Source organism: Cavia porcellus, unplaced genomic scaffold (assembly GCF_034190915.1).
Source record: "Cavia porcellus strain 051 isolate PalLab524CR breed Dunkin Hartley unplaced genomic scaffold, mCavPor4.1 scaffold_16, whole genome shotgun sequence".
Taxonomy (NCBI): domain Eukaryota; kingdom Metazoa; phylum Chordata; class Mammalia; order Rodentia; family Caviidae; genus Cavia; species Cavia porcellus.
Window position 1 is genome coordinate 22,962,256 of NW_026947499.1, and position 27,151 is coordinate 22,989,406.

The following is a 27,151-nucleotide window of genomic DNA, read 5'->3' on the forward strand; positions in this document are numbered from 1 at the left end:
TCCCAGCATTTGACAGGCTGAGGCAGGAGGATCACTGAGAGTTTGAGGACAGCCTGAGCTACAAAGTGAGTTCAAAGCCAGCCTGAACTGCATAACAAGACCCTGTCTCAAAAAGACTAAATAAATAAAATAAACTTTTTTTTTTTTTTGTCTTTTTCGTTTTTATCAGTACCAGGGATTGAACTCACAACTGCCTGCTTGCAAGGCAGGCGCTTATGCCGTTGAGCTAAATCCCCAGCCCCAAATAAACATTTTTTATGAAGCATGATTATGAAGCAGTATACAAACTAGGAGCCAATAACACTGCAAAAAGAAGCAGAAGCAGCTGCTGCCAGGTATGATGGCACATACCTATAATCCCAGCTATTCAGAAGTCTGGGGGAGGAGGATTGTGAGTTTGAGGTCAGCCTGGACAACTGCCTCTTATTTTAAAAAATGAAAGAAATAGCAGGGCATGATGATGCATGTCTGTAACTTCAGTATTCTGGGAGGCTGAGACAGGAGAATCACAAATTCAGGCCCAGTCTTGGCAATTAGGGAGATTCCATAACACACACACATGCATGTGCACACACACACACACACACACACACACACAGAAGAGCTCGGGTTGTAATACAGTGTAAAGGTCTTAAACTCAATCTTCAGTACTACCAATAAATAAATTAATTAATTAAAGGAAAAAAATATATATAGAAAATCAAAAGGAAATTCTGGCAGCACTTAACTTTTTTTTTTTTTTTTTTTTTTTTTGTACTTGGGATCAAACTCACAATGTCATGCTTTGCCAGGCAGGCGCTTATACTGTTGAGCTAAATCCCCGCCCTAGCACTTAACTCTTGATGGTGAAATTAAAGAAATTAAAGTGGGGCCCAGCTGTAATCTCAACACTCAGGTGGCTGAGGCAGGAGGACTGCCACTAGTTTAAGGCCATTCTGTGCTACACAGTGAGTTAAAGACCAGCCTCAATTACAGAACAAGATCCTGTCTCAAAAAAAAAAAAAATCTTTCTTTCTTCTCCTTTTTTTTTCTTTTTTTTTTTGTCTTTTTCATTTTTATCGGTACCAGGGATTGAACTCACGACTGCCTGCTTGCAAGGCAGGCGCTTATGCCGCTGAGCTAAACCCTCAGCCCCTCTTCTCCTTTTTCAAGGCAGGTGCTTATGCCACTGAGCTAAATCCCCAGCCCCCTTCTCCTTTTTCGTGTGTGTGTGTGTGTGTGTGTGTGTGTGTGTGTGTGTGTGTGTATGACACTAGAGAATAAACCTAGAGCTTTCATACTGAGGTCCATTCCTAGTCCTTCATTACGACCACATACTTGCAAGGTAGGCACTTATGCCGCTGAGCTAAATTCCTAGCCCCCTATTTTTTTATTTGGAATCAGGGTCTCACTAAGTCACTAAGTTGCCCAGGCTGGGTTCAAACCTGTGATCCTTCCAGAGTGCTGGAATTACAGATATGCACCACCACAGCTGATTTATTTTTCTTCTTGGTGCTTTCATATATTTTCTACATTTTCTGCAATGTATATATCACTTCTGTAATCAGAAAAAAAGAAGAAAAGTACTGTGAGAGCCAAAACCATTTGGCTCTAGGCTCTTGAAAAGGATGGTCTGGGTTAATGGATTTGAGCAGGGCCCAAAAGGATGGGAGGATTTGAGCTGGGGCAGGGAGCCAGGAAAGGGGCTTATTGTTTCCTTGTTGTCTATCTTCTCCCTGAGACTTCAGGATCCTTGAGGGTAGGGTCTGTAGTCCAGCTTGTTCAGTGCTAAAGCTCTCACCTCAGGTAGGGGAAGAAGCTGGTGCTTAGTAGGTGCTTAATCAGTATCAATCTAGTGAATGAATGAATGACCTTGACAGCTCCACTCAGTCCCGGAGATTAGGATACTCTCAGTTAATGATACAGCTAGTGTACAGCCAAACTAAGGTGTGTGGTTTCTATGGCAACAGAAGGTTCAGCAGCAGGAGGCAGACTTGAGGATTGTGAGCTCTGCACTTTTTCAAGGTGCGGCCTAGAAATTGGAGACAGGGTGCTAAGCTCTTTCAACAGATGTTGAAGGAGAAAGACTGGGTAACTCAGTGGTTCACTGGAGAGGTTTGTCAAGTCAATCAATGACTGCTCAGGTAGGTAGTCTAGCACTTTATACAGGGTGTGTGGGATGGAAGTTGGTGGTGGTCAAAAGGCCAGGAAGTCAAGGTAGTTTGATTTTAGTCCAGACAGTCTCCAGCCTTAACATCTTATCCCTAACAGGAGAGGTTTGACCATACATGGAATTATAGAAAGATCTGCGTGGTCTATCCACTATGAAAATAAATTGATGGTTCCATGAAAAGTTAGACATAGATTTATCATATGACCTAGAATTTCTATTTCAGGGTATCTACCCCAGAGAAATGAAAATAAAACACTTTTAATAAATGTTCACTATTCATCATCATTGTAGCATCAATAAATGGAACAGATAAAGGAGGTATGGCCACACAATAGAATATTATTCAGCCACGATAAGGAATAAAGTACTGATACTTTTTTTTTTTGTCTTTTTCCTTTTTATCGGTATTGGGGATCCAACTCACGACTGCCTGCTTGTAAGGCAGGTGCTTATGCCACTGAGCTAAATCCCCAGCCCCCAGTACTGATACTTTTACAATGCAGATCAATTTCAAAAATATTGTGCTAAGGAAGCCAAAAGGTACATATACAATTCCACTTATATGAAATACCCAGAATAGATACATTTCTACAGACAGAAAGCTGAATGCTGGTTGCCAGGAGGAAAAGGGGAAGGGGAATAAGGAGGGAATTTTTCTTTTTGTCTGTGCTAAGGATTGAACCAAAGGCCTCTTGCACGTTAGGCAAGGCTTCTACCACTGGACTATTACCATAGCCAAACGAGTGACTTTGTACTAGGTATATTTTTCTTTTGAGGTAATCAAAGTGTTTTGTACCTTGACAAAGGTGGCTGTTACACAATATAGTGAAAATAATAAGTGCTAGTGAATTATAAACTTTAAAGTAGTAAATTTTGTCATGTGAATTTCACCTCGATTAAATAAAAGATGTTTATCTTATAAGCACATTGGTGAAGACTTGAAGTTACTGACATTACATCATGAAGCCCAAGAGCTGGTCAAGACTGAAAATACAGAAATAAATGAAGTTGACACAATTACTTTTTGGACCTTGATCAATTATATTGCCAAGGTGTCATGTAGGCAAAAGCTCTGGGCTGGGATGAGCATATTCTCTGTGCTGTGTGCAAAGCTAAGACTGTACCCAGGGACTTGTGTACACCAACCAAGCACTCTTATCATTGAGCTAAACATGCAGCCGGAGGCTGGGATCAGAAGTGGCCTCTGAACCTGTCTCTGGCCACTTCCCCAAAATGGAACCCTGGGCTATTTAGGTTCCTTGAACTTCAATTTAGGTTTCTTACGAGCACAATGGGGCCAATGCTTCTTCCCTGTTTTTATCAGACTACTGTGGATGAGGACTCTGGGAGCATCTGATGAACTTACCTTTCCAGGATGAGTCTCTACAATGCAGTTAGCTAGGGCACCTTGTTTTGTAAGCATGGCAGACAGACCCAGTGCATGGTTCATGGGAGACACTGGTGAGGTTCAGAAGCCACTGATGAGGAAAGGGGTCACTCAAGTCTTATTCAGATCCTAGTTCCACCACCGTGTGTAGCCTTGGGCAAGTCACTCATTTCCTGATTTCTCCTGTACTAAATGACAATATCTTGGAGAGAGGATATACTATACTAGTGGACACTCAATAATCAGATCCCTTTGCAATTGCTCCCAGCAGCACTTTTAGAAAAAATAAAACTGCCCTGCCCGTTTCCAGAATCTGTAGCTGAGAGGTTAAGGGAGTAGTAACCTGAGACAAGTTTGGGTGTGAGAATACTCATCTCCAATCTCCAGGTTCAGAAACAGTCCTCATGCCTCACTGGTCAACAGGAAGGAGTTCAGCACATTCTCGGAGCAGACATGATCTTTGAATCCCTTTCACCTGAGGAGACAGCCGCACCTGTCTCTGGTGTGTACAGGTTAGGGCACTGATTCTTTAACTGAGGGTCAGGAGTCAAGCGACTGGCAGCAGGACACACAACCAGAGGGCGCAGGTCTAAAATCTGAACTCAGGTCCCCCAGCGGCGCCACACCCGGAAGCCCCAGGGTGCGCGCGGCTGGGCTCAAACTAGGCGCGCTGCGTTGGTGGGAATCCCGAACCGCGTTGAAAGCCGGGCCTGTTCATTTGCATGCTAATACCCAGAATGCTTTTCCCCACACACCGCTTCTTTTAATGGAAGCGCTCAGTTTGGAACCGTGGAAAGTTTGGAACACATACTTCGCTCCCTCTTTACAACTGTGGGAACTTCCCGCCAGCAGCCTCAGGCTCTGAGCCACGAGGCTCAGCGACGGCTGCCAGCGCTTCCTGGGCTGGCGAATCTCGGTGTCCAACCTTCGCGCGGCAGCACGAAGGGGACAAAGCGCCCGGGCCTGGCGGCGGGGCCACTGGCCAGAGCGCTTGGCGTCTCTCGGGACTGAGTGCGCAAAGGATACACCGGGTTTGGGGAGGGTGGAGGCTGCTCCCCAAGATCTCCAGTACCCCTACTTCCCTGGAGACTTGGGATGCGCTGGGCATCCTGCTCCGGTCCTTTGCCCTCATGGGGTCGTTTTCCTGCGCTGGTGACTTCCCATTCCCCGAGGCACAAAGCTCGAGGTGCGGTGGTTTGGGGGAGACTGGCCGCCGCCCTCATCTTCCCAGCTCTCTCAGGTGCGCAAGCCATTCACTACGGTTACTGCTTGGGGTACAGAAGCAGCTACCGGGGTTCGGTTTGCCCCCGGGCGAGACCCCGGGCCCTATCTGGGATTGCAAACAGGGAGGCAATCGCAAGCGACTACTGGAGATTTCGCACATCAAAACGGGGATAAAGAAGGGTATCGACGCCAGACTGACCAGCGGGTGCGTACAGAAGACTGGGGTCCCGGGATCTGCACCCTTATGCCCCCACCTCGCTCGTTGGCCGCCACTCTCGCGGGCAGGGGAGGGGCAGCGGGAGTTGGTTTGCTGGCTGGAGAGCTACGTTTGCATTGGTCTGGGGAGGGGGTGCTGAAACTGCAGCCCCCGGACCCGCGGGCGGGGTGGGGAGGCGGGGGCCGGACGGGGGCTCAGGCTGCACTAGCATTGGCGGAGCTGGGGAATGGGGAGGGGGGCAGGAAGCGGGGAGGGGGGAGCGGAGCTACGGGGGGGGGTGTATAAATAGGGAAGGGGGGACGTGCATCCTCGGCTGGATGAGGGGGGGGCCGCTCAGCACAAAGAAAGTGGAAAGTTTGCAGCGCAGGGCGACCGGGACTAGGGACCCGGGCGCACACGTGCAGGACCAGGGCCCCCACGCCGAGCTAGCCGTTTCTTTTTTTTCTGCAAGCGAGGGGGGGGGGTGTTGTTGGTATCGCCCCCTCCTTCTCCTCCCCCCAGGGGTGAAAGTGCAAGAGGAAGTGCAGCCGCTGCCATCTTTCCTCCGCTCCGAACACACGGAGCCCGGGGCCGCAGCGCCGCCGCTCTGCCGCCGCCTTCGCTTGGCCTGGGGAAGGACCAACCCTGCTGCCGCCGCCACCCGCTTGCTTCAGCTGCCGCAGCCGCCGCCGTCAGACTCCAGGACCTAGCCCGTGCCACCGCCCCCTTGCGCGCCCCGCCGCCGCCGCCGCCTTCGCCTTTTGTTTCCTCTGCTCCAGCGCCCCCGCCTCGGCTCGCGCTTTGCAGGGGACGCAGCGCGCGCCCCCAGCGGGCCCGGGAAAAGCCGCGGAACGCGCGCGCGCGCCTGCGCGCAAGACCCCTCCTCCTCCTCCCCACGTGCGCGCGCGCCTCTTGGCCGCGCGCCGGCGCCGCCTGGCGGGCGGGAGGGGAGGTGGCAGGCGCGTTAGCAGGAGGGGCGCACCTCTTTGCTCGCGTACCCCCCCCCTCCCGGAAGGTAGAAGAAGGGGAGGCGGGCAGGCTGAGAGGAGAGAGCCGCGTGGGATCCATCGTGGGTGGGGGTAGCTATGTGTGGGGTGGTGTACTTAGTCTAGACATTGCGATCCGGGCAGGGGGCGTGTGCGCTGGGCGCACCTGCGAGACTACAGAGCCCCGGGCCCGCACGTGTGGAGAGTGTGGACACTTCCGCTGAGCCCGGCTTCTTGCTGCTTAGGGGAAGGGAGGGGGCGGGCGGGAGCCGCGGCCCGACAAGTGGGGAGGGGGCGGCGGCCATGGAGCGGGTAAACGACGCTTCCTGCGGCCCGTCGGGCTGCTACACCTACCAGGTGAGCAGACACAGTACGGAGATGCTGCACAATCTGAACCAGCAGCGCAAAAACGGCGGGCGCTTCTGCGACGTGCTCCTGCGGGTAGGCGATGAGAGCTTCCCAGCCCACCGCGCCGTCCTGGCCGCCTGCAGCGAGTACTTTGAGTCGGTGTTCAGCGCCCAGTTGGGCGACGGCGGAGCTGCTGACGGGGGTCCCACTGATGTCGGGGGCGCAGCGGCAGCCCCAGGCGGCGGGGCCGGGGGCAGCCGAGAGCTTGAGATGCACACCATCAGCTCCAAGGTGTTTGGAGACATTCTGGACTTTGCCTATACTTCCCGCATCGTGGTCCGCCTGGAGAGCTTCCCCGAGCTCATGACGGCTGCCAAGTTCCTGCTAATGAGGTCGGTCATCGAGATCTGCCAGGAAGTCATCAAACAGTCTAACGTGCAGATCCTGGTGCCCCCTGCCCGGGCAGACATCATGCTTTTTCGGCCCCCCGGGACTTCTGACTTGGGTTTCCCTTTGGACATGACCAACGGGGCAGCCTTGGCTGCCAACAGCAATGGCATCGCAGGCAGCATGCAGCCTGAAGAGGAAGCTGCCCGAGCTGCTGGTGCAGCCATTTCGAGCCAAGCCTCCTTGCCTGTGTTACCTGGGGTGGACCGCTTGCCCATGGTGGCTGGACCTTTGTCCCCTCAACTGCTGACTTCCCCATTCCCCAGTGTGGCATCCAGCACCCCTCCACTGACTGGGAAGCGAGGCCGGGGCCGCCCAAGGAAGGCCAACCTGCTGGACTCAATGTTAGGGTCTCCTGGGGGCCTAAGGGAGGCAGGCATCCTTCCCTGTGGCCTGTGTGGGAAGGTGTTTACTGATGCCAACCGGCTCCGGCAGCATGAGGCCCAGCATGGTGTCACCAGCCTCCAGCTGGGCTACATCGATCTTCCTCCTCCAAGGCTGGGAGAGAATGGGCTACCCATCTCTGAGGACCCCGATGGGCCCCGAAAGAGGAGCCGGGCAAGGAAGCAGGTGGCTTGTGAGATCTGCGGCAAGATCTTCCGTGACGTGTATCATCTCAACCGGCACAAGCTGTCCCACTCAGGGGAGAAGCCCTACTCCTGTCCCGTGTGTGGGCTGCGGTTCAAGCGAAAAGACCGCATGTCCTACCATGTGCGGTCCCATGATGGGTCTGTGGGCAAGCCCTACATCTGCCAGAGCTGTGGGAAAGGCTTCTCCAGGTGAGAAGGGCAGCCCCCACCCTCTTCTTAGTCCCAGCTCATGAGACAGTTCCCAGACCTGGGGATGTGGAACCTGTTGTGGGGTGGGTCACTAGTCCTTGAAGGTCCATGCCAGTTTTAAGAAAGTGTCTTAAGGGCCCTCTTTTTGAGATGGTGTGGCCAAGAGCTGCTTTCTCTTCCTCTAGGCAAGTTCTTTGGCAGTAAGCTTGCCTTACTGTCTCTCCTCCTTGGGGCCTGTGGGAAGGGATTGGATTTCTCAGGCCACAGCCACTAGGCCTTGCCATTCTTCTCCCTAGGATCCCTTTGTGTTTCTGGCACCAGGCATGGGGCCCTGTTTTGGGGGCAGGAGGCTGGGCTCCTCCCTCGAGTTTCCTTTCCGAATGGCTGTGGAGGGAGGAACTGGAACAAGTGCATCTGGGACTCCTTACACTCCCAAGGCACCAGACCCTCCAGCACAGGGCACTAGGGATCCTGGATCTAGTAGGCTCCAGCTTTGCATCTCACATGACTCTGGGATCCAGATACAGAGCCAGGCACCCAGAGTTGCCTTATAATGCCATAATCTTTAATCTGCTCAGACCTGGTGGTTCCAGAGCCCTAGGAACCCACAGATCCTCCATATGTTCTCTGGACAGATTGGAAGGAGGGCAAGACCACTTTTTAGATTTACTTTCTAGGTGAGCCTTGTGAGGAACTGAGGACTTGGCTGTACACAGAAGGCTGTTTTGTTTTTCTTATAGAGAATTGTCAGAATAGAAAGGTGATTTTAACTTGAATCCTGAGGACCTTGTGTGTGAACCTAGGGATGCTGAACTCCCTCAAAGAGGCCCCACAGGAACCAGTCTTACCGGTCAGGCAGCTTCTGCCCACCTGCTTTGGCGGGCATCTGGCTTACCAGCCCAGCTGGGGACTTAAGGCTCCATCGATGGCCTCTGGGGACTGAATTCCATCCGGGTGGCATTCATTGGCTGCTGTGGCGGGAGAGGCTGGGGGAGGGGAACACTGAGTTTGTAAGGGGCTTTAGTCTGGACAATGAATCACACCACCCCCCTCCCGGGAAGGCTGCAGCAAGGCAGCCCTGTTTCATTTTAAAGCTGCAGCCTCCAGTCCTAGAAATCTTTTGAGTTTCTGTTAGGGAGAATTGCTGGGGGGTGGGGAACATAGGCAAGATCAGAGACAAATGTTCCCTTCCCCCTCTAGAGAAAACCAGGGCAGAAAAGCCTAGGCCTATGGAGCCAGAGCTGGTTGGTGATTGTCTTTGTCGTACTGGGTGGAGGAAGAGGGATTTTTTCCAGCAGTGGATTTGGGTGGTGGGATTTGGCCCAATCAAGTTTGTGCCCCATCTTGAAATCTTGTTTTATTTATTTATTTATTTATTTTTGAGACAAGGTCTCACTGTGTAGTTCAGACTAGTCTTGAACTCACTATGTAATCCATGCTGCCCTTGAATTCGCCTGGATCTTCCTGCCTCAGCCTCCTGAGTGCGGGGATTACAGTCATACACCACCATACTTGGCTGATATGTTGTTTTAAAGTCCTTCTTGGCTCTCTTTTTTTCAGGCCCGATCACTTGAATGGACATATCAAGCAGGTGCACACTTCTGAGCGGCCTCACAAGTGTCAGGTAGGGGTTGGGCCAGGGTAAAGATGGGCGGAAGAATGTTGCTATTCTCTCAGCTGTGCCCATGAGCGAGGTGCTGTGTGTGCTGGGGCCTGCTGACTGACCACTGCTTTGCATACCTCCCTGCTCTGTCTCTATCCTTCCTGTCCCCTCCTTTGTTCTTTATCTCAGTCCTCCTTCTTTCCCTGACTGGTGTTCCGTCCTTCCTGGTTGCTTGGTCCTGGTTCTCCTCCTGTCTTCATCTTTACTCCGTTGCTTGGCTTCCTTCTCCTGGTGTTCGTTGGCTCCTTCGATGGTGGACTACATTGCACAAGTGTTGTCCTGGGGGATCCAGCACCTGCTGGGCCAGGAATCCAGCACCTTGCTGGGCCAGGTTGCTGGTTCCCAGCAGTTCACAGGGACTGCTGAGATTTTGAAAGGGTTCCTCATGATCCAGCCAATAACTCTTCCTTTTATCTGACTGCAGTGGTGCTCTTTCTGGGGCCGCTCCTTTGTTGGGGATGGGGAGGAGGTGCAGGAAGTAGGGAATAGGTGGTCTTCTGAGTACTGGCACCTGTTTAACCTTTCCTAAGCCATATGTACAAACAGCCAGGGTTTCTGGAGGACTGTCGAGCTAGGGTCTTGCCCTCCCCTGAGCAGTCTGTGTAGTAACAGCAGGTAGGGAACACTGGGTCAGATTCTTACCCACATCTGCTTGAATAGTATTTAGGGGTCCTGCTAGTACCCAGAAAATTGAATTTTCTTTCCTGGCCACTGAATATTTCTGTGTGAATGGAAAACACGCCTCTTTCTTCTCCTTGGTTGACAGTCCTAGCCTGTGCCAAGTTCCTGCCAGTGCTTCCTGAGGGCAAGATAAAGTTGTAGGGCACTCACTACAATCTTTAGCAGGGATGAGCTGCTTCTCCTTAGCTAATTGGTTGCAAAAGGGCAGGGTTCCTGGATACCAGTACAGAGGAGTGGATGCACTGTGGTAGGGCAAAGAGCCAAGGAGCCAGTATGGACAGTGTTCACAGACAGCGGCAAGGCAGACTTTCCCAAGAAGGATGACCCAGGGTGGGCCTGCTGGGATCTGTCTCTGCCTGCTGCCTTCTCTGTCCCTTGGTTTTCTCATCACAGCACATTCTGACTCTCCCAGGTAGTGTGCTGAGTAGCCCGGGCAGAATAGGAGGAGCCCAGAGGGCAGTGGGGGCATGCCCAGTGGCCTGGGGGGGTAACCTGCACTCTCTGCCCTTTTTCCAGGTGTGGGTTGGGAGCAGCAGCGGCCTGCCGCCCCTGGAACCTCTTCCTAGCGACCTGCCATCATGGGACTTTGCCCAGCCTGCTTTGTGGAGGTCGTCCCATTCGGTTCCTGACACCGCCTTTTCCCTTTCTCTAAAAAAGTCATTCCCAGCCCTTGAAAACCTGGGCCCAGCACACTCCAGCAACACTCTCTACTGCCCAGCCCCGGCGGGATATCTAAGGCAGGGCTGGACCGCCCCAGAAGGCAGCCGGGCCTTCACCCAGTGGCCTGTAGGCTAGCATTGGCTTCTCTGGAGAGGGTTAATGGTAGAGGAAGTGAGTGGTGGCTGGCCTGAGACCCCCGCTTGTGGGAGAGGCCGGTAAAGTGGTTTCTGCCCACTGCCCAGCTCAGCTTCCAGGGATAACTTGGAGTTTATTCCCCTCAGGACTCCCAGATAGTAGTAGCAAGGAGAACCTTTCTGGATTCCCCCTATAGCCTCCAAGTTTCTTTCTGGGCTCTCTACCCCTCCCTCCTTAAAAGGTGGCCCCCCTGGGCATCTGTCCTTGCCAGGGTATTTTTGAGATTGGTGATATCCCAGGAACTAAGCCACTGGCTTCTCTGTTTCCCCTCCCTTGGCATGGGGTCTAGAACAGGGTCTGGCTACCCCTCCTGCCACTCTGGGATTGAATCTGCCTCCAGAGAAGCCTCTGGTACAACTTCAACTTGGGTCACCTGTGCTGCCCTCTTCCCTTCCTGCTCAGATAGGTCCTGCTTTCATTTCTGGCAGTGAATTAGTGTTTCATGTTTTTGAGGTTTAATTTTTAGTTGGTCTGCTCAGGAACTAAACTAACATGTGGCTTTATATTAGGCTACCCCAAAATGTGGCTTTATGAGCTGATAAAAGAGATGTAGAACCTCCAGATCCTATTGGTGTGTCCCTTACTTAGCCCCCGCAGGCTCCGCGGGGAGAACAGGAGTAATGATAAAGTTTTCATTCTAACTTTTAAGGCTTTGTGTGTTTTGTCCTTGGTCTGTGTCATAACACTGACATCACTGTCCCTTGGTGTACAAATCCACTGCTGCCCTACCCCTTCAGCACATACTTCCAGATCTGCTGGTCCATGTTTAGCCAGGTAGCCCATAAGAAGTTGAATACATGGTGACTCTCATGCTCTGGGCTGGCCAGCCAGCTATGCTTGAGCTTGATTAAACTGCAGAGGCATCTGTTTGGCATGGTGTGGCACACTGAAAGCGTTAGAGGTGAAGGTACAGATGTCTGGGATCTGGTTCCTCACACCCCCAAATGCTGGGCACAAGCCATACCTCTAGCTACTCTTGACCCTGCAGAGGATGAAAGGAGCCAGGTATAGAGACTGGTGCCTCAGCTTATCGGGGAAAAGCCATCTGAAGGTAGAGGCATGAAGTGAGGCTGGGTCTGAGTCTCAACTACCCGCATGCCCCAGGCACTGCGAGATTTATGTGGAATTCAGCCTGAAGCTGAGAGGCTAGAGCAGCTCAGATCTTTCTTTCCTTCTAACAGCCCCATTTCTCAGACTGGTTAGAAAAGGAGTGAATTGAGGAACACTCAAAAAGGAGACTTATACAGCCCATGGAGCTAGATCTCCATACACTGCCCTTAGATTTTTTTTAACTTTTTTATAGGTACCAGGGATCGAACTCATGACTGCCTACTTGCAAGGCAGGTGCTTATGCCACTGAGCTAAATCCCCAGCTCCAGGGATTTTTTTTTTTTTTTTTTTTTTTTTTAACTACTGCCCTTAGATTTTACAGGGTTGCTCAAAATGCCCCTTTAGGCAATCAGACTTTGAAGACCACTAGGCTTGGGGGATGTTCTTAACTTGCTTGATGTTTTCTTGATGAAGAAAAGTTAAAGAAATGTGGGAAGCAGGCATGATTGGCTCAGTGTTCAGTGATGACCCAAACTCAGGAGGGCTGCACCAGGACCTGTCAGGTTTGCCTTGTAACAATGGCATGCTGCCCAAGCACACAGGCAGTAAGCATTCTGCAGACGGCTGGCTGTATTCTCTTCAAGATGCCTCTGTCTTCTCCCTGTCTCCAGGACAGGGAGTACTTTTTCCTGAGTAGACCCAGCATGGAGGTCCTGGATATCTCCATTGAGATCTCTCTCCCTCAGCCACTTCTCTCTTGGGTTATATGGCCTGGCCTTTCATATTCTGTGTTCTCTGAGCTTCTGGCAGGCCTAGACTTGGACTCATACTTCCACATTTTACCAGAAAACCCTGGGGACTCCAGCCACAGAGGGTCCTTCCTAGCACAGAAAAGCCAGCAATCACTTAGTTTTGGAACACAATGAAAGTTTTTGTTGTACATGTGTGGATTTTTTCCTCCAGCAGTAGATTTATATTACTTACTTATTAAGTTATCTCAGCTAAAGTTAGCTTTTGTTTCTTGAGAAATAATCTGGAGGATGAGGTGGGTCAAGTCAGCAGTCTGGGATTTGAATGTTGCTTGGTTAATCGTCATAGAGATAATCCACTTGTGGGTAATTGAGGGTTGGCTGTCCATCATCTTCTGGTATCAAAGCATGACAGGCAAAGCCTTTAGAGAGATCCCACAAGAAGGCTGGCAAGAGAAACATGGCATCTCTTTCATAGCCCGCGCGTGGCTCCCTCTCCTAGGGACTGTGAAAGACAGAATCCTGAATGTATGCTTTCCACTCCGTTTTCTTACACCTGGTCTGTACCGGTTCTTTCCACTTGTAAGGCTCAGAACACATTCCCCCTCACCACTGGAATGTGCTCTTGGGGTCATTGCCTGGCAAAGCCAGCTCTTGTTCCTGGATAAATGGGCTGTGAGTTTCTTCTCATGTGGCCCATCACCAGGACATGAGATCTCTGTGACCTTTGAGGTGGGCCCCCCTGTGACCATAGGACCCAAGTATCCAGGATGTTTTCTATGTCACCTCAGTGTTGGAAATCTCTGCACAAATCCAGCCATCCTTCCCTGCCAGTGAAGTCCTAGTACCAAATATACTCTGTCAATAAGTGTCAAGACCTTTCACTCACAAGCTCCAAAGTCTCCTGAATTTGGAGATGGTAAGAGCACAGGCTTTGGGCTGGTTCACACAGAGTTCTGCTGTATCCTCTTAGAGCCTCCATTTGCCCAGTGTTTTTTTTTTTTTTTTTTCCCAGTGTTTAAGTTGGAAAAGATAGGAAGATGTCAGGAAACCAGAGAAAATTGGTGGAGTACTGACCTGACAACAGGGAGGGCGTTTAGACTGCTACTTTGTGCAGCAGCTGAGTCTTGTGCTTTGAGCAAGTTCAGTTTTTGAGGTTAGCTTCCTTGTTAATCAAATGAATAATGTGCGCCTGCACACACACAAAACAAATGCAGTTTCACTAGTATAAATTGTTCCAAATTTGTAACATTCACTTAAAAAGACAATGACTAGGTGTAGCAAGGATTTTAGTGCAAGTATTTGGAATGGGTACCTTGCTTTGAAAGGTAATGAGATGGATAAAAATCTGTATGTGGTGATCATGTTCAGGCACTTACCTCAAGATCTCAGGTTCTCAGAGGCCCCTTCTCCACAGATAATAGAGGCAGCTCCATTCTAGCAAGTTGATGGATTGTCGCTCTTCAGTGGTTTAGTAGATATCCTGCAGTGCTAAGGTGAATGTTGCTTTCTCTTACATTTCTAAAACAGTAAACACACACTTGCATACATGGAGGAAAGAAATAAGTTATACCTGACCAGAATCCCTGAAGCACCTCCATGGAGCCCAAATAATTTGAAAGTTACTGGATTTGCCTCTCTCAGGCCTTCTGTTACTCTTTGCACACCCAGCAGAGGAAAGGAGGTTGGGAAGAAAGAATGCCTTGTGTGGTATTACGTCCTCAAGTCTTGGGAGAAGTCTGGTGACCTGGGGCCTGGTCCCCAAGGCACAGATGGCTAACCTTCAGCTCTTTAGTCACTTGCCCCTATGCAGTGAATTGATTTTTTTTCTTTTTTTTTTAATCAGTACTGGGGATTGAACTCACGACCACCTGCTTGCAGGGCAGTTACTTACGCCGCTGAGCTAAATCCCCAGCCCCCAGTGAATTGATTTTTGATGGCCGTGTGCTCCTGGAGGTGCTCACACAGTGTGTCTTGGGGGACTGGTGTAAGGTGGAGTGTGTGAGACAAATGCTTCCAACAGGTTAAGGCCGGGGCTTGCTCAGTCAGTGGCTGCGTCATCATCCTTGCTACTGCTGGACACTTCACCTGAGCATTTCACAAACACCCTTGAAGCCTCAGATCCTCCTTGGGCTCATTCTTTCTGCTAATTTTCATATTAACAGAATTGGCACTATCATTTTATAGGCTGCTTTTTCAATTTAAGTTGAAAATATGAGAAGTTATCTCTGGGCTTTGTCCTGCCTTTCCATTTCCTTGAGACCAAGACTAATGTCCCTTTTGACTAAGATGAATAAATTGAAATCTTTGTATAAAGCAGTGAAGGAAAACCTCAGTGTGGAGGATAGGAAGACTGGCTTATATGCCAGTAACTCATGTGTAATTCATTTACAGTCTGTGTACCTAAAGTCAATGATTAATGGTTAAAGATGAATAAATATTTAATTCCTTGCTTTGTAGAGGAGCATAGAATTTAGCTTGCTATGTCCCGGGCATGTCTATGGTAAAGAATTTGTAATTCCAGCTCTGGTTTCCTGTGAGGAATTTTAGGAAATAAGAGCGGCCGCTTGGCATTCTGGGTAAAGACTATGAGCCAAACTCCATAGTGCTCTTAATTCTAAAGGAAATCATACAATGGGCAGGAGCTATTTTTGCTTCACATGTATTAGTCAAGTATAGAATGCTTGGTTTCACCTCATCTTGTTTTCCTTTTTGCCCTCAGACCTGCAATGCTTCCTTTGCTACACGAGACCGTCTGCGCTCACATCTAGCCTGTCATGAAGACAAGGTGCCCTGCCAGGTGTGTGGGAAGTATTTGCGGGCAGCATACATGGCGGACCACCTGAAGAAGCACAGCGAGGGACCCAGCAACTTCTGCAGTATTTGTAATGGAGGTAATTTCCTCACTATTTCCTCATTTCCAGAGGTGTCTGAACTTGTGCTGGAAGCTCAAAGGTGTCTTGACCACCCTGCCTCCAGCTACACTCTGCAAGCCCTCCCTTCTCACTGAATGACAAATGTTTTCATCAACCCAGCTAGCCATTTGCAACCCCTTCCTGCCCACAAAGCTTAAGAGTGCTTGAAATGGGAGATCCCAGGAGACCAGCAAATAGGCCTGAGACAGGTGACTCCTAGCTTTGGGCCCAAACATACCTGCTGCTTAGGTGGCAGGATGGAGGCATTTTTGCAAACAGTGCTTGAACTATTGTGGTTGGCGGGGGAGTCATTAGGTTCCAAAGTGGAATAAAAAGCAGTCCTGCTTCAAAGTTTTTATTGGCTGGTTTACTGACATGTGCAATTTAGCTGCCAGGGAAGGAGGTCAAGATGGAGAGTCAGAAACTTCTTAGCATAAATGGTCAGAAGAGATCCCAAATTCAATTAGATTGTGACCTTGACAAGAGAGGAAGTGGAAAATGCTCTGAGCAGGACAGTGTGCTTGGCGAAGAGATTGGCCTAGGTTGCATCTAGTGGTGGCAGCAGTGTTGTGATAGATGAAGTTAGTCTTGTCCCTGAGATTCTGCTGGTTCTAGCTGGCTGTTGGAATTGCTGGAAGTTTGTGTTTTGCAAGCAGTGTCAGTGTGGGTTGATCAGTTCATCAGTCCGGATCTGTGCTGAAGGAGATTGGCGCAGCTGTCAATGTGGATGTGAGGATGCTTCTGCATGGTGCACTTGCTTTGGCCAGGTTGGGGATGTTGCTGGAATGTCCTTAATCTCCGGGGGCACTCTTGTTCCAACATTGCTGAGAGTCTGAGGTATGCTTTGGTGACCTAAACACTGAACTGAGAGTCAGAGGACCCTGGGTTTAGTCTCAGCCCCTCACTGTGTGGCCTTGAGCTCTCCCTTCCTCTTTTCTAAGCCTCAATGTTTTCTTTCAAATGGGGTAAAGAACACCCTCTTTTCTTTTGTCACAGGATTGTTATGAGGGGCCCAGAGACCAAGTAGGTAGAGAAGTTCTCTGAACTCACAAAGGCCAACCGTTAAACTTTGTACTGATGGAAGGAAAATGCTCTTTGCTGAGCTCTGTTGTAGACGAGGCATGGTGCCCCTGCAGGTCTTATCTGGACTCACTGGGTACCTGTGCTGTTTCCATGTGCCCTGAGGTTCTTGCTGGAGGGAGATCACTGAGTACCTGAGTGTTCTTACTATCTTAGAATTGGGTGCCTCCTCAGTACTGCAGACCTGGGGGTTTTCATGAATGTCAATGTTTGTTCCACCAGGAAACCTGCTGTGAAAGTAGAGCAGTGGTAATTAAAGCTGCTTAAGCTGTCCATCCTGTTTCCTGACATGTCACTGCCCATTTCTGGTGGGAACGTCCTCTGGGGAACAAGCAGTAGGGTTGTATGTGGATAAAGAGTTATCAGGATGGCCTTTACTAAGGCTGCCCCAGACCTAAAAAAGCAGGTTTCTTTTCTTTCTTTCATTCTGACCTGGCTTCCTGGTAAATAACTAAACCCTCTGTAATGTGTTATTAGCATGCCTTTTGTCAAGTTTTCAGTGTTCAAGTTCCCAGTCCCAGAACTGGAGTCGGAGACTAGAGGCTGAGAACTAGTAAGAGCAGAGAAAGATGCTAATGACAAAATCTAGAAAGCCTAGCCCAGATGAGAGAGTAGGATGGGAGACCTAGGGCTCTGGGAATCCAGCTCAGGAGAAAAGAGCTGATAGCAGCAGAGATCAGCTGGAAAAGTTGACCCATTTAGCAGAGAGCTGATGTGGCAAAGTCAGTAACTGTTGTATGTCAGGATTTTTTCCCTGAGAGCTAATACAGAGGACTTGGGCAACAGCCACAAACTGTATGCCTGGGGTAGAGAATCCAAAAGAGTAAAAACAGAGCCTACCTTTTTTCAGAAAAGCCAACATTAGATCTGGATCACAGGCTAAGTAAATATCTTGTGGTTCCACAATCAAAGCAAGATGTAATTCCTCCAAGAAGACAAGAGAAAGCTGTGGTCCAACCTACACTGAGTACTTGGAAAATGACTTTAGTGTTTTATCAGAAGAGCAGTACTACCCGTGGTCTCATTTCTTGGACAGAAATAGAAAGAGACCAGCTGAACATAGTGGTGAATCCTGTAATCCTAGCACTTGAGAGGCTGATGCAGGATTGTTACAAGTTCAAAACCAGCCTAAACTAAGTAGAGAGACCCTGTATTGACACATTGGAATCAGAATCCAGAGCCCTGTGTCATCATTTGTCCTAAAATTACCAAGGCTTTGCTCAGATAACTGATTTTTTAAAATGCGTACTAGGGACTGAGCCCAGGGAGTATTGAGCTTTATCCTGAGAAGACTCTCCTACCCCTTTTTGAGACAGGGTCTTGCTGAGTTGCTTAGGCTGGTCTTGAACTTGTGATCTTCCTGCTTTGGCCTCCCAAGTAGCTAGGATTATAGGCATGTTCTCCTACATCTGACCAAAACTGAATGTTCTTATGACTGGGGGTGTAACTGTTAGAATGCCTCCCTAGCATGTGTGAGGCCCTGGGTTCAATCCCAGCACTGGAAAATAAGTAAATATGAAGTCTTTTATCTCTGCAAAGGTTGAAGCAAAAGGTTTAAGGTAGTCTGCTTGTTAGACCAGTTAAGATTAAATCAGTTGAACTTCCAGGTGCCTTTTGGGATCCTTCAGTCTAATAATTGCTTATCAGTCAGTTTAATTAAAGACTTGCCTTGTAGTCTTTACCTCAAAAATGACGCTTCACTATGAAGAGTAGGCAAGAGGGAAGCAGCCTATGAGCTCCTAGCTCCACAAGTGCTTGGCATGCAAGTTTAAAAGACAGATGACCCTGTGTCCTACAGACATATCACGGCATGTATTATCTACCATTTGTAGAAGAAGATGATTTCCTACAGAGGGTGTGTTATGGCTAGAAAAGCTTGTTCCCACATTCTAAGATTGAGGAGATCAGTTGAGTTGAACAGTACAAAGGAGAGAAAGACTAGGCCTGGTGATTTTCTTCTTTTTAAAAATTTTCTATAGCAAGGTATTTATACATATGTCTATGTACTGGGAAGAGGGAAAGTTTGTCAGGAATCTGCCTTTGACAGACACATTTAGAGTCAAACATCATTGCCTAAAAGGTGAGCTCACATGTAGATGGATGCAGGTAAGCTGCATTCCCTTAGACTGACGCAATTCCACTATGTGCACAGCTGGATATGGCCTCTCCAGAATACGGACATGGAAATAGCAGTCTCCAGTTCTTACACAGATGCAGAAACTGCCGAAGGAGAATTTGTGTCTGATATGTGAATTGCAGGGACACCAAGCAAGAAAATGCAAGTGAGAAGCAGTGGCCTTTTGCTAATAAACTCTTCCTCTCTGGAGTGAGAGTGGCTTGCTGGTTGTTTAGCAGTCACATGTATGCCTAACATGAATGCCTGCATCAAGCTGATTTTTTTTTTTTTTTTTTTTTTTTTTTTTGCTTTTGGTTAATCAGTGGTGAATAGGGTGGGTGAATTTCAGAATTCTGACTAACCATGTCTGGCTTCAAAGATGTGTTCTGTTCAAAAACTCAGCTTCTGTTTCACCCCAACACTTGGCTCCCGAGTTGCTCTGTGTTTAAATCTTAGGCTTTAAGTGGCAGCTGTGGATCCATTCTTGCCACCCTGCCAAGTGGTTTTGCTATAGATAGTACAATCTACAGCTGGGGTAAAAGTCAAGAGAACCCAGCCACGTGTTTCTCAGACTGTTTTTCAGGAAAACACAGGAAGTTTTTATTGAGCATCTGCTCTGCTGTAGTCTTCTGGTATAACTTTCCCTCCAAGGAGTAAATATAATTCCTGGGTACTTCCACCTCCTTCCCCATCCACTTTGATTGCAATGGGCCTGTCCTGGCATGCCATGGGGAGGGTTTCATGCTACTTCAAAAGCCCTGAAAGGAATTAAAAACCAAAGAAAAAATTCCATTCTGAAGTAGCATCATCACATTCAGAAAGTTTTGGGAATCTCATGATGGGTCTCTAGGGGCCATGTCTCCCAGTTCTACTTGGTATTGGAGGTGGAGGTTCCCACATGGCCAGCCTAAGAGGCAGGACTGAGAACCTCTTTCCCATCAGTCTTGTCTACTCATTCCTGACTGCAGCCTCTCTCTTAGCAATGTTTATTTGAGCAGTTGTCCTGACCTCCAGTGACTGCCCCCAGGCTAACTGTTTTAAGTTGCAGTGTAAGACAACTAACTCCATCAGACACGGCAGGACTGGAACACTTTGTCCAAGTGGCTCTTTAAAGCAGCTGTGTTGAAAAAGGAAGGCGAATTCTCCTTCCTGTATTTCCATCTGAAACCAACAGATGCTATTATTGGGAGTATTTGATAAATAAGCTTCCCACAGGCCAGCCCTCTGGTTTACTAGCACCTTCCATTATGGCAAAGCATTAATGATAATAAAACTTTTTTTTTCTACTTTTTTTTTTTTTTGTCTTTTTCCTTTTTATCGGTACCGGGGATCGAACTCACGACTGCCTGCTTGCAAGGCAGGTGCTTATGCCGCTGAGCTAAATCCCCAGCCCCATGAAAATAAAACTTATTGCATAAAATTCAAAAAAAGTTTCTAGGGCTCAGGGCCAAGACATAGGGCCATTTTAGGGTCTTGCCAGTGGTTAAAGGGCAAGTTCTGGGGGGGGCATATAGTCTTGGGGTTGTAGCTCTGCCACTTCATAACAGTACTGTACATGTGACTGAAAGTTACTTCACTTCAAACCTCTTGTATCTTTCTCTTTAAAATCAGTATAATTTGGGCTGGGGGTTTAGCTCAGTGGCGCAAGCACCCACCTGGCAAGTGCAAGTTCATGAGTTCCATCCCTAGTATCAAAAAAAAAAAAAAATCAATATAATAATAATTTTGTCAGGCATGGTAGCTGACGCCTGTAATCCCAGCACTCAGGAGGCTGAGGTAGGAGAATCGTTGGGAGTTTGAGACCAGCCTGGGCTACAAAGTGAGCTCAAGGCCAGCCTGAACTGCATAGCAAGACCCCATCTCAAAAAAGACGATAATAATAATAATAATAATAATAATAATAATTTCCCAAACATAAGGTGTTTGGGGAATTCTTCAGACTAATGCATGTAATGTGCTGGTCTCCACTTCACCATTAGCATTTGCTAAAGATGAACCTTTATTACAGTTGCAGTAGCATTCAAAATGCTATTCCAATTCAGACATTTTTAAAAATAAGTTTTGTGCAAAGATTACACGGTACACCCCAGCCTCTGACCCTTTAGCAGAGGATTTCACTGTGATCCTGTGACCATATAATTTTAAAAGGGTATAAAAGTACTGAGAATGTGTTAACCAGACTTAGAGTGGATTAAAAGGACACCATCAAGCCACTGGCACCCCAAAGGGGCCTTAAACTAAAACCTTTGGTTCCTGGTAAAGGGACTCTCTGATCCTGGCTCACAATGGAGTTTGATGGCATATCTCCTCCTGTGAAACCCAAGGTGAAATTCTTTCACTGCCTAACTGATTCAGTGTCCTTAGACTCTGCTTTGCCTTGCCCCAAGATTGACTCTTCCCGGCCTGAGATGTTTAAAGGCTCAAACTGACTGAAGCATCTAGGAGCAGTGACAAGATGGCTGTATTGTCTTTCTCTCAAAATAAAAGCAAACAGATCATCTTAGTTTTCTTCTCTAAGTGAAGTTGGTGGGTGCTCCACACTAGACGAAAAAGACTACTATGGATAAGATGATTGTGCCCCTTTAACATGATTTCCTTTTATTGTTTTTCAAAAGGTCTAAGCAGTCAATAAAAGAGTTACTGTGAAGGCAGGAAAGTTGGCAAAACAGAACATATTCTAACAGCCAGAAGAGGAACCCCTGAGGCATTCCTTGGGAATTCCATTTACCTTCATGTGGATTGTTGTCCAGTTTCCTTGTAACATCTGTGCAGTAGATACTGTGCTAGCTGGAGGCCTGTGCTTGCCCTGTAGCCCTACATACTTGTCTGACCATATTTCGCGTTGTGGTCCTACAGATGACCTGGGATTGTGGAACATCCATTCAAACCACCCTTCCTTCCTTTTTTCCTTCCTCCCTCTTTTTCTTTCTTTCTTTCTTTCTGTCTGTCTTTCTCTCTCTCTCTTTCTTTTTCTTCTTTTCTTTTCTTTCTTTCTTTCTTTCTTTCTTTCTTTCTTTCTTTCTTTCTTTCTTTCGGAGGCGAGGAGGCAGGTACTAAGAATCAAACTTAAGACCTTGTACTTGCCAGGCAAATGCTATGCGGCTGAGTTATATCCCTGGCCCCAAACCACCCTTTCTTCTCTTTCTCTATTTTCTTTTCCCTGTGGCTTTTTCAGACAGGGTCTTGCTATGTAGCTCAGGCTGGCCTTGAACTCACTACGTAGTCCAGGATGGCCTCAAACTCATGGCAATCCTCCTGTTTTAGCCTGCTGAGTGCTGGGATTACAGATGTGTACCACTACACTTGGCTATCCTTCTCTTCCTTTCCTCCCCTACCCTTTCTGTTTCTCTCCCTGTTTCTTCCCAGTACTAAGGGTTGAACCCAGGGCCTTCACACTGAGCTATATCCCAAGCCCTTTATTTCATTTCTATTTTGAGACAAGGTCTCACTAAGTCATTGAGTTGCCTATGTAGGATTGAAATTTATACTTTTGCCTCAGCCTTCCAGACTGCTGGCAGTAGAGGTGTACATTACCACACCTGGCTCCAAACCTTTGTTACTATCATACCAAGCAAGTCCAGAGGCAGTTGGCCTCTGGCCTAGCAGGAGCAGAACTTCAGGGCATCCTATAAGGCAGCCAGCCTGGGCCCTTCAATACAGCCTTGCAGAGTAGGTTCTACAGAACAGCTGATTTGTGGACATAGCCAACCTTCATCCCAACCCATGTGGCTCATGTGGTTGTGCTGTGTTGAGCCAAAGAGGGGAGCCTTTTCTGGTGCAGCTGACTTGGGAATAGTAGCCAGACCGGCCAGAGGAGACATGGGAAAACAGAGAGGTATCTCTTGCTGGCTGCGGGATCTCATCTCCTTTTGTCTTGTTTAGGTTTCTCCTCTGCCTCCTACTTAAAGGTCCATGTTAAAACCCACCACGGTGTTCCCCTTCCCCAGGTCTCCAGGCACCAGGAGCCCATCCCGAATGGGGGAGCAGCGTTCCACTGCGCCAGGACCTATGGCAACAAAGGCAAGCGACCCCTTGCTCTGCACTTTGCTTTTCTGCGCAGACTGTGTTGTGGGGGCGCTGGGCCGGGCATGGGGAGGCCTGAATGGCGATGGCCTCCAGGATAGATGTCACTGGGTACCTCACTCCAGGCCAGTGAGTAGTAAGGCTTTAGGGCAGTGCTGAGATCCAGCCCCTGCCTCCTCTTTCCAGCCCTCCTTCCTACATCCTGGTCAGCCCTCACCATCTGATCCTTGGAGGGATGCCCCAGGGCAGGAAGAGGAACCTTGCATGATGAGTCACTCTGGGCCTGTCCATTGCCTGCTGCCCTGTAGGATGGTGTGGAACTGCAGCTGAGTGCTTTGCCCTCTGTTGACGTGTGGGTTACTGGGAGCCAATGACTGGCTTCTCCCATAATAGAGATGGTTGGTTGCTATGTGTGACCCTTTCCAGAGTTTTTGGCTGCGTTCGTAAGATGCATGGCAGTAAATTGCTGACTCAAGTTGGGTTGCAGAGAGCTCCCCAGAGCCACCTTTGTTTGTTGATTCAGGTTGTTCTGTGGTGTGTCATGTTGTTGCTGCCTCAGGATGAGGCCAGGGGTTGGCAGATGGCAGAGATGGCATGCTCCATGCTCCCATCACAGACCTCCCATCCTGGTATGGCTCTGGACCCAGGGAGGAAACTGCTAGTTGGTAGAGGACTTTAGTGTGGCCCAGGCAAGGTGAAGCAGTGAGGGTCATCTTTTGGCCTAGCTTTTCCTGGCCCCCGAGTGGGGATACCCAGCTGAGTTGTTCAGAGTGATTTTTAATCTGTATGCTTTGGCTGCATGGTCCTGGAAGAGTTTTGGCAAAAGAAAGGTGATAAGGGCTTTATGTTTGGGCTGGTTTTTGTCTGAGCCATGGATAGGGGTGGAGGACCTAATGGTTCTGGTTTTGCCTATCTTGCAAAGGTTATGGTTAGTCTGGTGCGGTAGAGAAGGCCACTGGTATACCTGCTCAGCATCCTCACAAGAGTTGTACCCCCAGAGCACCTAGGAGTTGGAAGTCTTTGAGTTATTCTGAGCAGAAGCTGTAGAGGTCCTCACCGTATACCCGTTCCTTGAAGCAGGCTGAGATATGGTGAGTGATACATGTGCACATGCATGAAGAATCTACAGTAAGGGAGGCTGGTGGCCCCAGGATCTTGCTGTCTCACCCTCATAGGCACTCCAGGCTCCTGGACTGATCAGCTGGAACCTCTGTGGGTTCTGCCAGGGCAATGGCTTGCCACTGCCGCCCTCCATAGGCCTGTGAACTGGCCTCTTGTGGCCCCTCCAGGAGTGGGCATCTCCAAAGCCTAGCCTCATCTCTCTCCTGTGTTTTGTTTTTTCATAGAAGGCCAGAAATGCTCACATCAGGATCCGATTGAGAGCTCTGACTCCTATGGTGACCTCTCAGATGCCAGTGACCTGAAGACACCAGAGAAGCAGAGTGCCAATGGCTCTTTCTCCTGTGACATGGCAGTTCCTAAAATCAAAATGGAGTCTGATGGGGAGAAGAAGTACCCATGTCCTGAATGTGGGAGCTTTTTCCGCTCTAAGTCCTACTTGAACAAACACATCCAGAAGGTGCATGTCCGGGCCCTTGGGGGCCCCCTAGGGGACCTGGGCCCTACTCTTGGCTCACCTTTCTCCCCGCAGCAGAACATGTCACTCCTTGAGTCTTTTGGGTTTCAGATTGTTCAGTCGGCGTTTGCATCATCTTTAGTAGATCCTGAGGTGGACCAGCAGCCCATGGGCCCTGAGGGGAAGTGAGGCAAATGCTGCGGCCCCACAGAAACAGCCTTCTGGGACTGCCGAGCAATGCTGTGAATGCGGAGAGATGTGATGTCTTTGGGTTCTGTAGCTGAGAGATTTTTATTCATTTTTAACTCTTCCCCAACCTGAACTCTACTCCCTATCCACTACCCATTCCCCCAATGGTTTTTAGAAATAGATCTCACCTGATTCTCTGCAGAAATACCTGCAAAACCCCATATGGGACAAAAGCAGAAAACACTATAAAGGCCTCGAAGGCAACACCAGTTCGGGTTTCTCTAATGGGCAGGAGCCAGAATTTCTGGTGCTCAATTCTTAGTGACTCCTCTCCTAAACCCTGTGGTATCTTGGGGCCTCAAAGATTTTGGTCCCCTCCCAATTCTCTTAATTCCTCATTTGCCCATCCTGTATCCCTCAAAAGAAATCACAATAGGGTCTCTACCCAGCCACACAACCTCAATGGCCAACAGTTTTTAAGGACGTCGTAAGCCTACAGCAATCCATGGACCATGGGGTAAGTGTCCTCTGAGAGTACCCCCGAGCTTAGCCCCTGGCCTGGAAGGCCCCAGACCTTTCTGAGCCCTGCTGGAGGTTAGCATTTTGCTTCTAGACAAGCTCAGCTGTTGAGGATGCCTTTACCCCAAATTCCAGTTTTTACATGATTTTAACCATTCAACTTGCTGTTGGGTTTTAATTCTCTAATTATTATTATTATTATTGTTATTATTTTTTAGGACCAGTTGTAGTGAATTGCTACTGAAAGCTATCCCAGGTGATACAGAGCTCTTTGTAAACCGCAGTCACACATTAGGGTTAGTATTAAACTTCGTTTAGGTGTACCATAATTAACTTGGCTAGTTGATTGTTTGAAGTCTATGGAAGAAATAGTTTTATGCAAAATTTAAAAAAAAATACCAGTCTGGTCAGGAAGGTAGGGGGTTTCAATGTTGTTGGGAACTAGAAAGTTAAAAGAACCAACAGGGAAATTGTGTACCTTGGTTGTGGTCCATGTAAGCAAACCCAGGTTGAGCTCGTGATGTGAACTGACTGATCAGACTGTATTAAAAATGTTAGTACCTTACTCAGCTTACTCCTGAGTCCAGTTCTTCATCCGGGAGAGGAGGTTGGGCCCCAGAGATGGGCAGTCTGTACTCCTGTACCTGGGGTGGGATTGGGATCCCAGGACACCCTCTTTCCTCTTCATTACACTAGTTCCACTGGAATCCATAAGTGGATGTTCCCACTGAAGAGTTAGCTGCTGGGATTCATCCAGTTGTTTAAATATTCATTACTTCCCTTCACTGATTGTGTAGCCAACATGAGTTCAGGCCCTATGCTGAACAATACGCCTCTGGAGCTTAAGGAGAGACACAACAGTGAGCAAATTTAAATAGGAGTTTGAATAAAGGTAAGTATAAGGGACAAAACCAGGCAAGGTAAGGGATAGTAACAACAGGAGGGTAGGTAGTGTGGTCCAGGAAGGTCTGAAGCAGGGTCTGTGCCTCAGGGAGATAGAGAAGTCCTGGAGTTAGAGGAGATCTAACATAGTGTCCAGCTAGGACCTAAGGATAGATCTGTGGGGGAAAAAAGTCAAAGGGCTCTAACTAAACTTAGCAGTTTGGTACCAGGGATTGAACTCAGTACCTAGCACTTGCCAGGCAGGTGCTTATGCCGCTGAGCTAAATCCCCAGCTAAACTTAGCAATTTGAATCCCTTATGCTTATATTATCTGCACGATGTTGTGCAAAAAATTGTTCATACCATTAATACAGAATATATGAAGAAACGGGCAGCAATACAGCAAAAACAGCAAGAAATAAGTACAGTGCTGAGTGTAGCACTCAGGAGGCTGAGGCAGGACTGTTGAGTTCAAGGCCAGTCTGGGTTACATAGTGAGTTCAAGGCCAGTCTGGGTTACATAGTGAGTTCAAGGCCAGCCTAAATTACAGGGAGAAAGACCCTGTTTTAAAAAAGAAAGAAAGAGGGCTGGGGATTTAGCTCAGCGGCATAAGTACCTGCCTTGCAAGCAGGCGGTCATGAGTTCGATCCCCGGTACCGATAAAAAAAAAAAAAGGAAGGAAGGAAGAAAACAAGCAAAAAAGAAAGAAGCACAACATAGAATTAATGGGAACAAGAACAAGAGGGACAGGCAGATTTAAGGCACCCTCACCATCTTGAGAAAACTCAGGGAAGAGGAGAAGCCCCTAGATTAGTAGAAACAACATTTAATCTCCAAATAGAAGAAAACAAAGGAGAAAAGTGAACAGACCGAAGGAGCAAATTAAGCACAAAATTACTCACACCTTTAATACTGTTAATTACATTGGTGCCTTGGTTCATGAACTTGATCCTTTTTATGATTCTGGTTGCAAATTGAGTTGGAAGAGAACCAAATCATTCAGTGGTGAGGTTCAGTGTTGACCTTACAGAGAAATTTGATTTGATTCTCATCAAGTTTGATTTGCAAACAGAATTATGGCAGGAATTGAGTGCATGAACCAAGGTACCACTATATGTTATCCTGGTTTAAAGTCAAAAGTTCCCATTTGGATGAAACTTTTTTAAATTTGGGTATGGTGGTGTATGCCTGTACGCCCAGCACTCAAAAGGCAGAGGTAGGAGTATCACTGAAACTTCAAGGCCAGCCTGGACTACATAGTGAATTCAAGACCAGGCTGAATTACATGGCCCCCCTCTCTCAAAAAATAAAGTTCAGCTACTTACATGAAGTT

At 48.3% G+C, this 27,151-nt stretch overlaps 2 protein-coding genes across 5 annotated transcripts; both read left to right on the forward strand.

Moving 5' to 3' along the window:
• The first annotated feature begins 4,669 nt into the window (after positions 1–4,669).
• Positions 4,670–6,169, forward strand: LOC134470818 (uncharacterized). Its single transcript, XM_063227077.1, has 2 exons — positions 4,670–4,968; positions 5,482–6,169. Exons 1-2 carry the CDS (start codon positions 4,670–4,672, stop codon positions 6,167–6,169), a joined length of 987 nt encoding a protein of 328 aa, XP_063083147.1.
• Positions 6,170–6,248: 79 nt separating this feature from the next.
• On the forward strand, positions 6,249–25,500 carry Patz1 (POZ/BTB and AT hook containing zinc finger 1). 4 transcript variants are annotated; one of them, XM_003478298.5, is made up of 5 exons: positions 6,249–7,519; positions 9,080–9,143; positions 15,240–15,411; positions 22,511–22,648; positions 23,998–25,500. In XM_003478298.5, exons 1-5 carry the CDS (start codon positions 6,249–6,251, stop codon positions 24,414–24,416), a joined length of 2,064 nt encoding a protein of 687 aa, XP_003478346.1. In that variant the 3' UTR covers positions 24,417–25,500. The 4 variants fall into 4 exon arrangements, with proteins under 4 accessions (XP_003478346.1, XP_005007311.1, XP_003478345.1 ...); XM_005007254.4 differs by having other exon boundaries at positions 22,576–22,648; positions 23,998–24,219; XM_003478297.5 differs by lacking the exon at positions 22,511–22,648.
• The last annotated feature ends 1,651 nt before the right edge of the window (positions 25,501–27,151 follow it).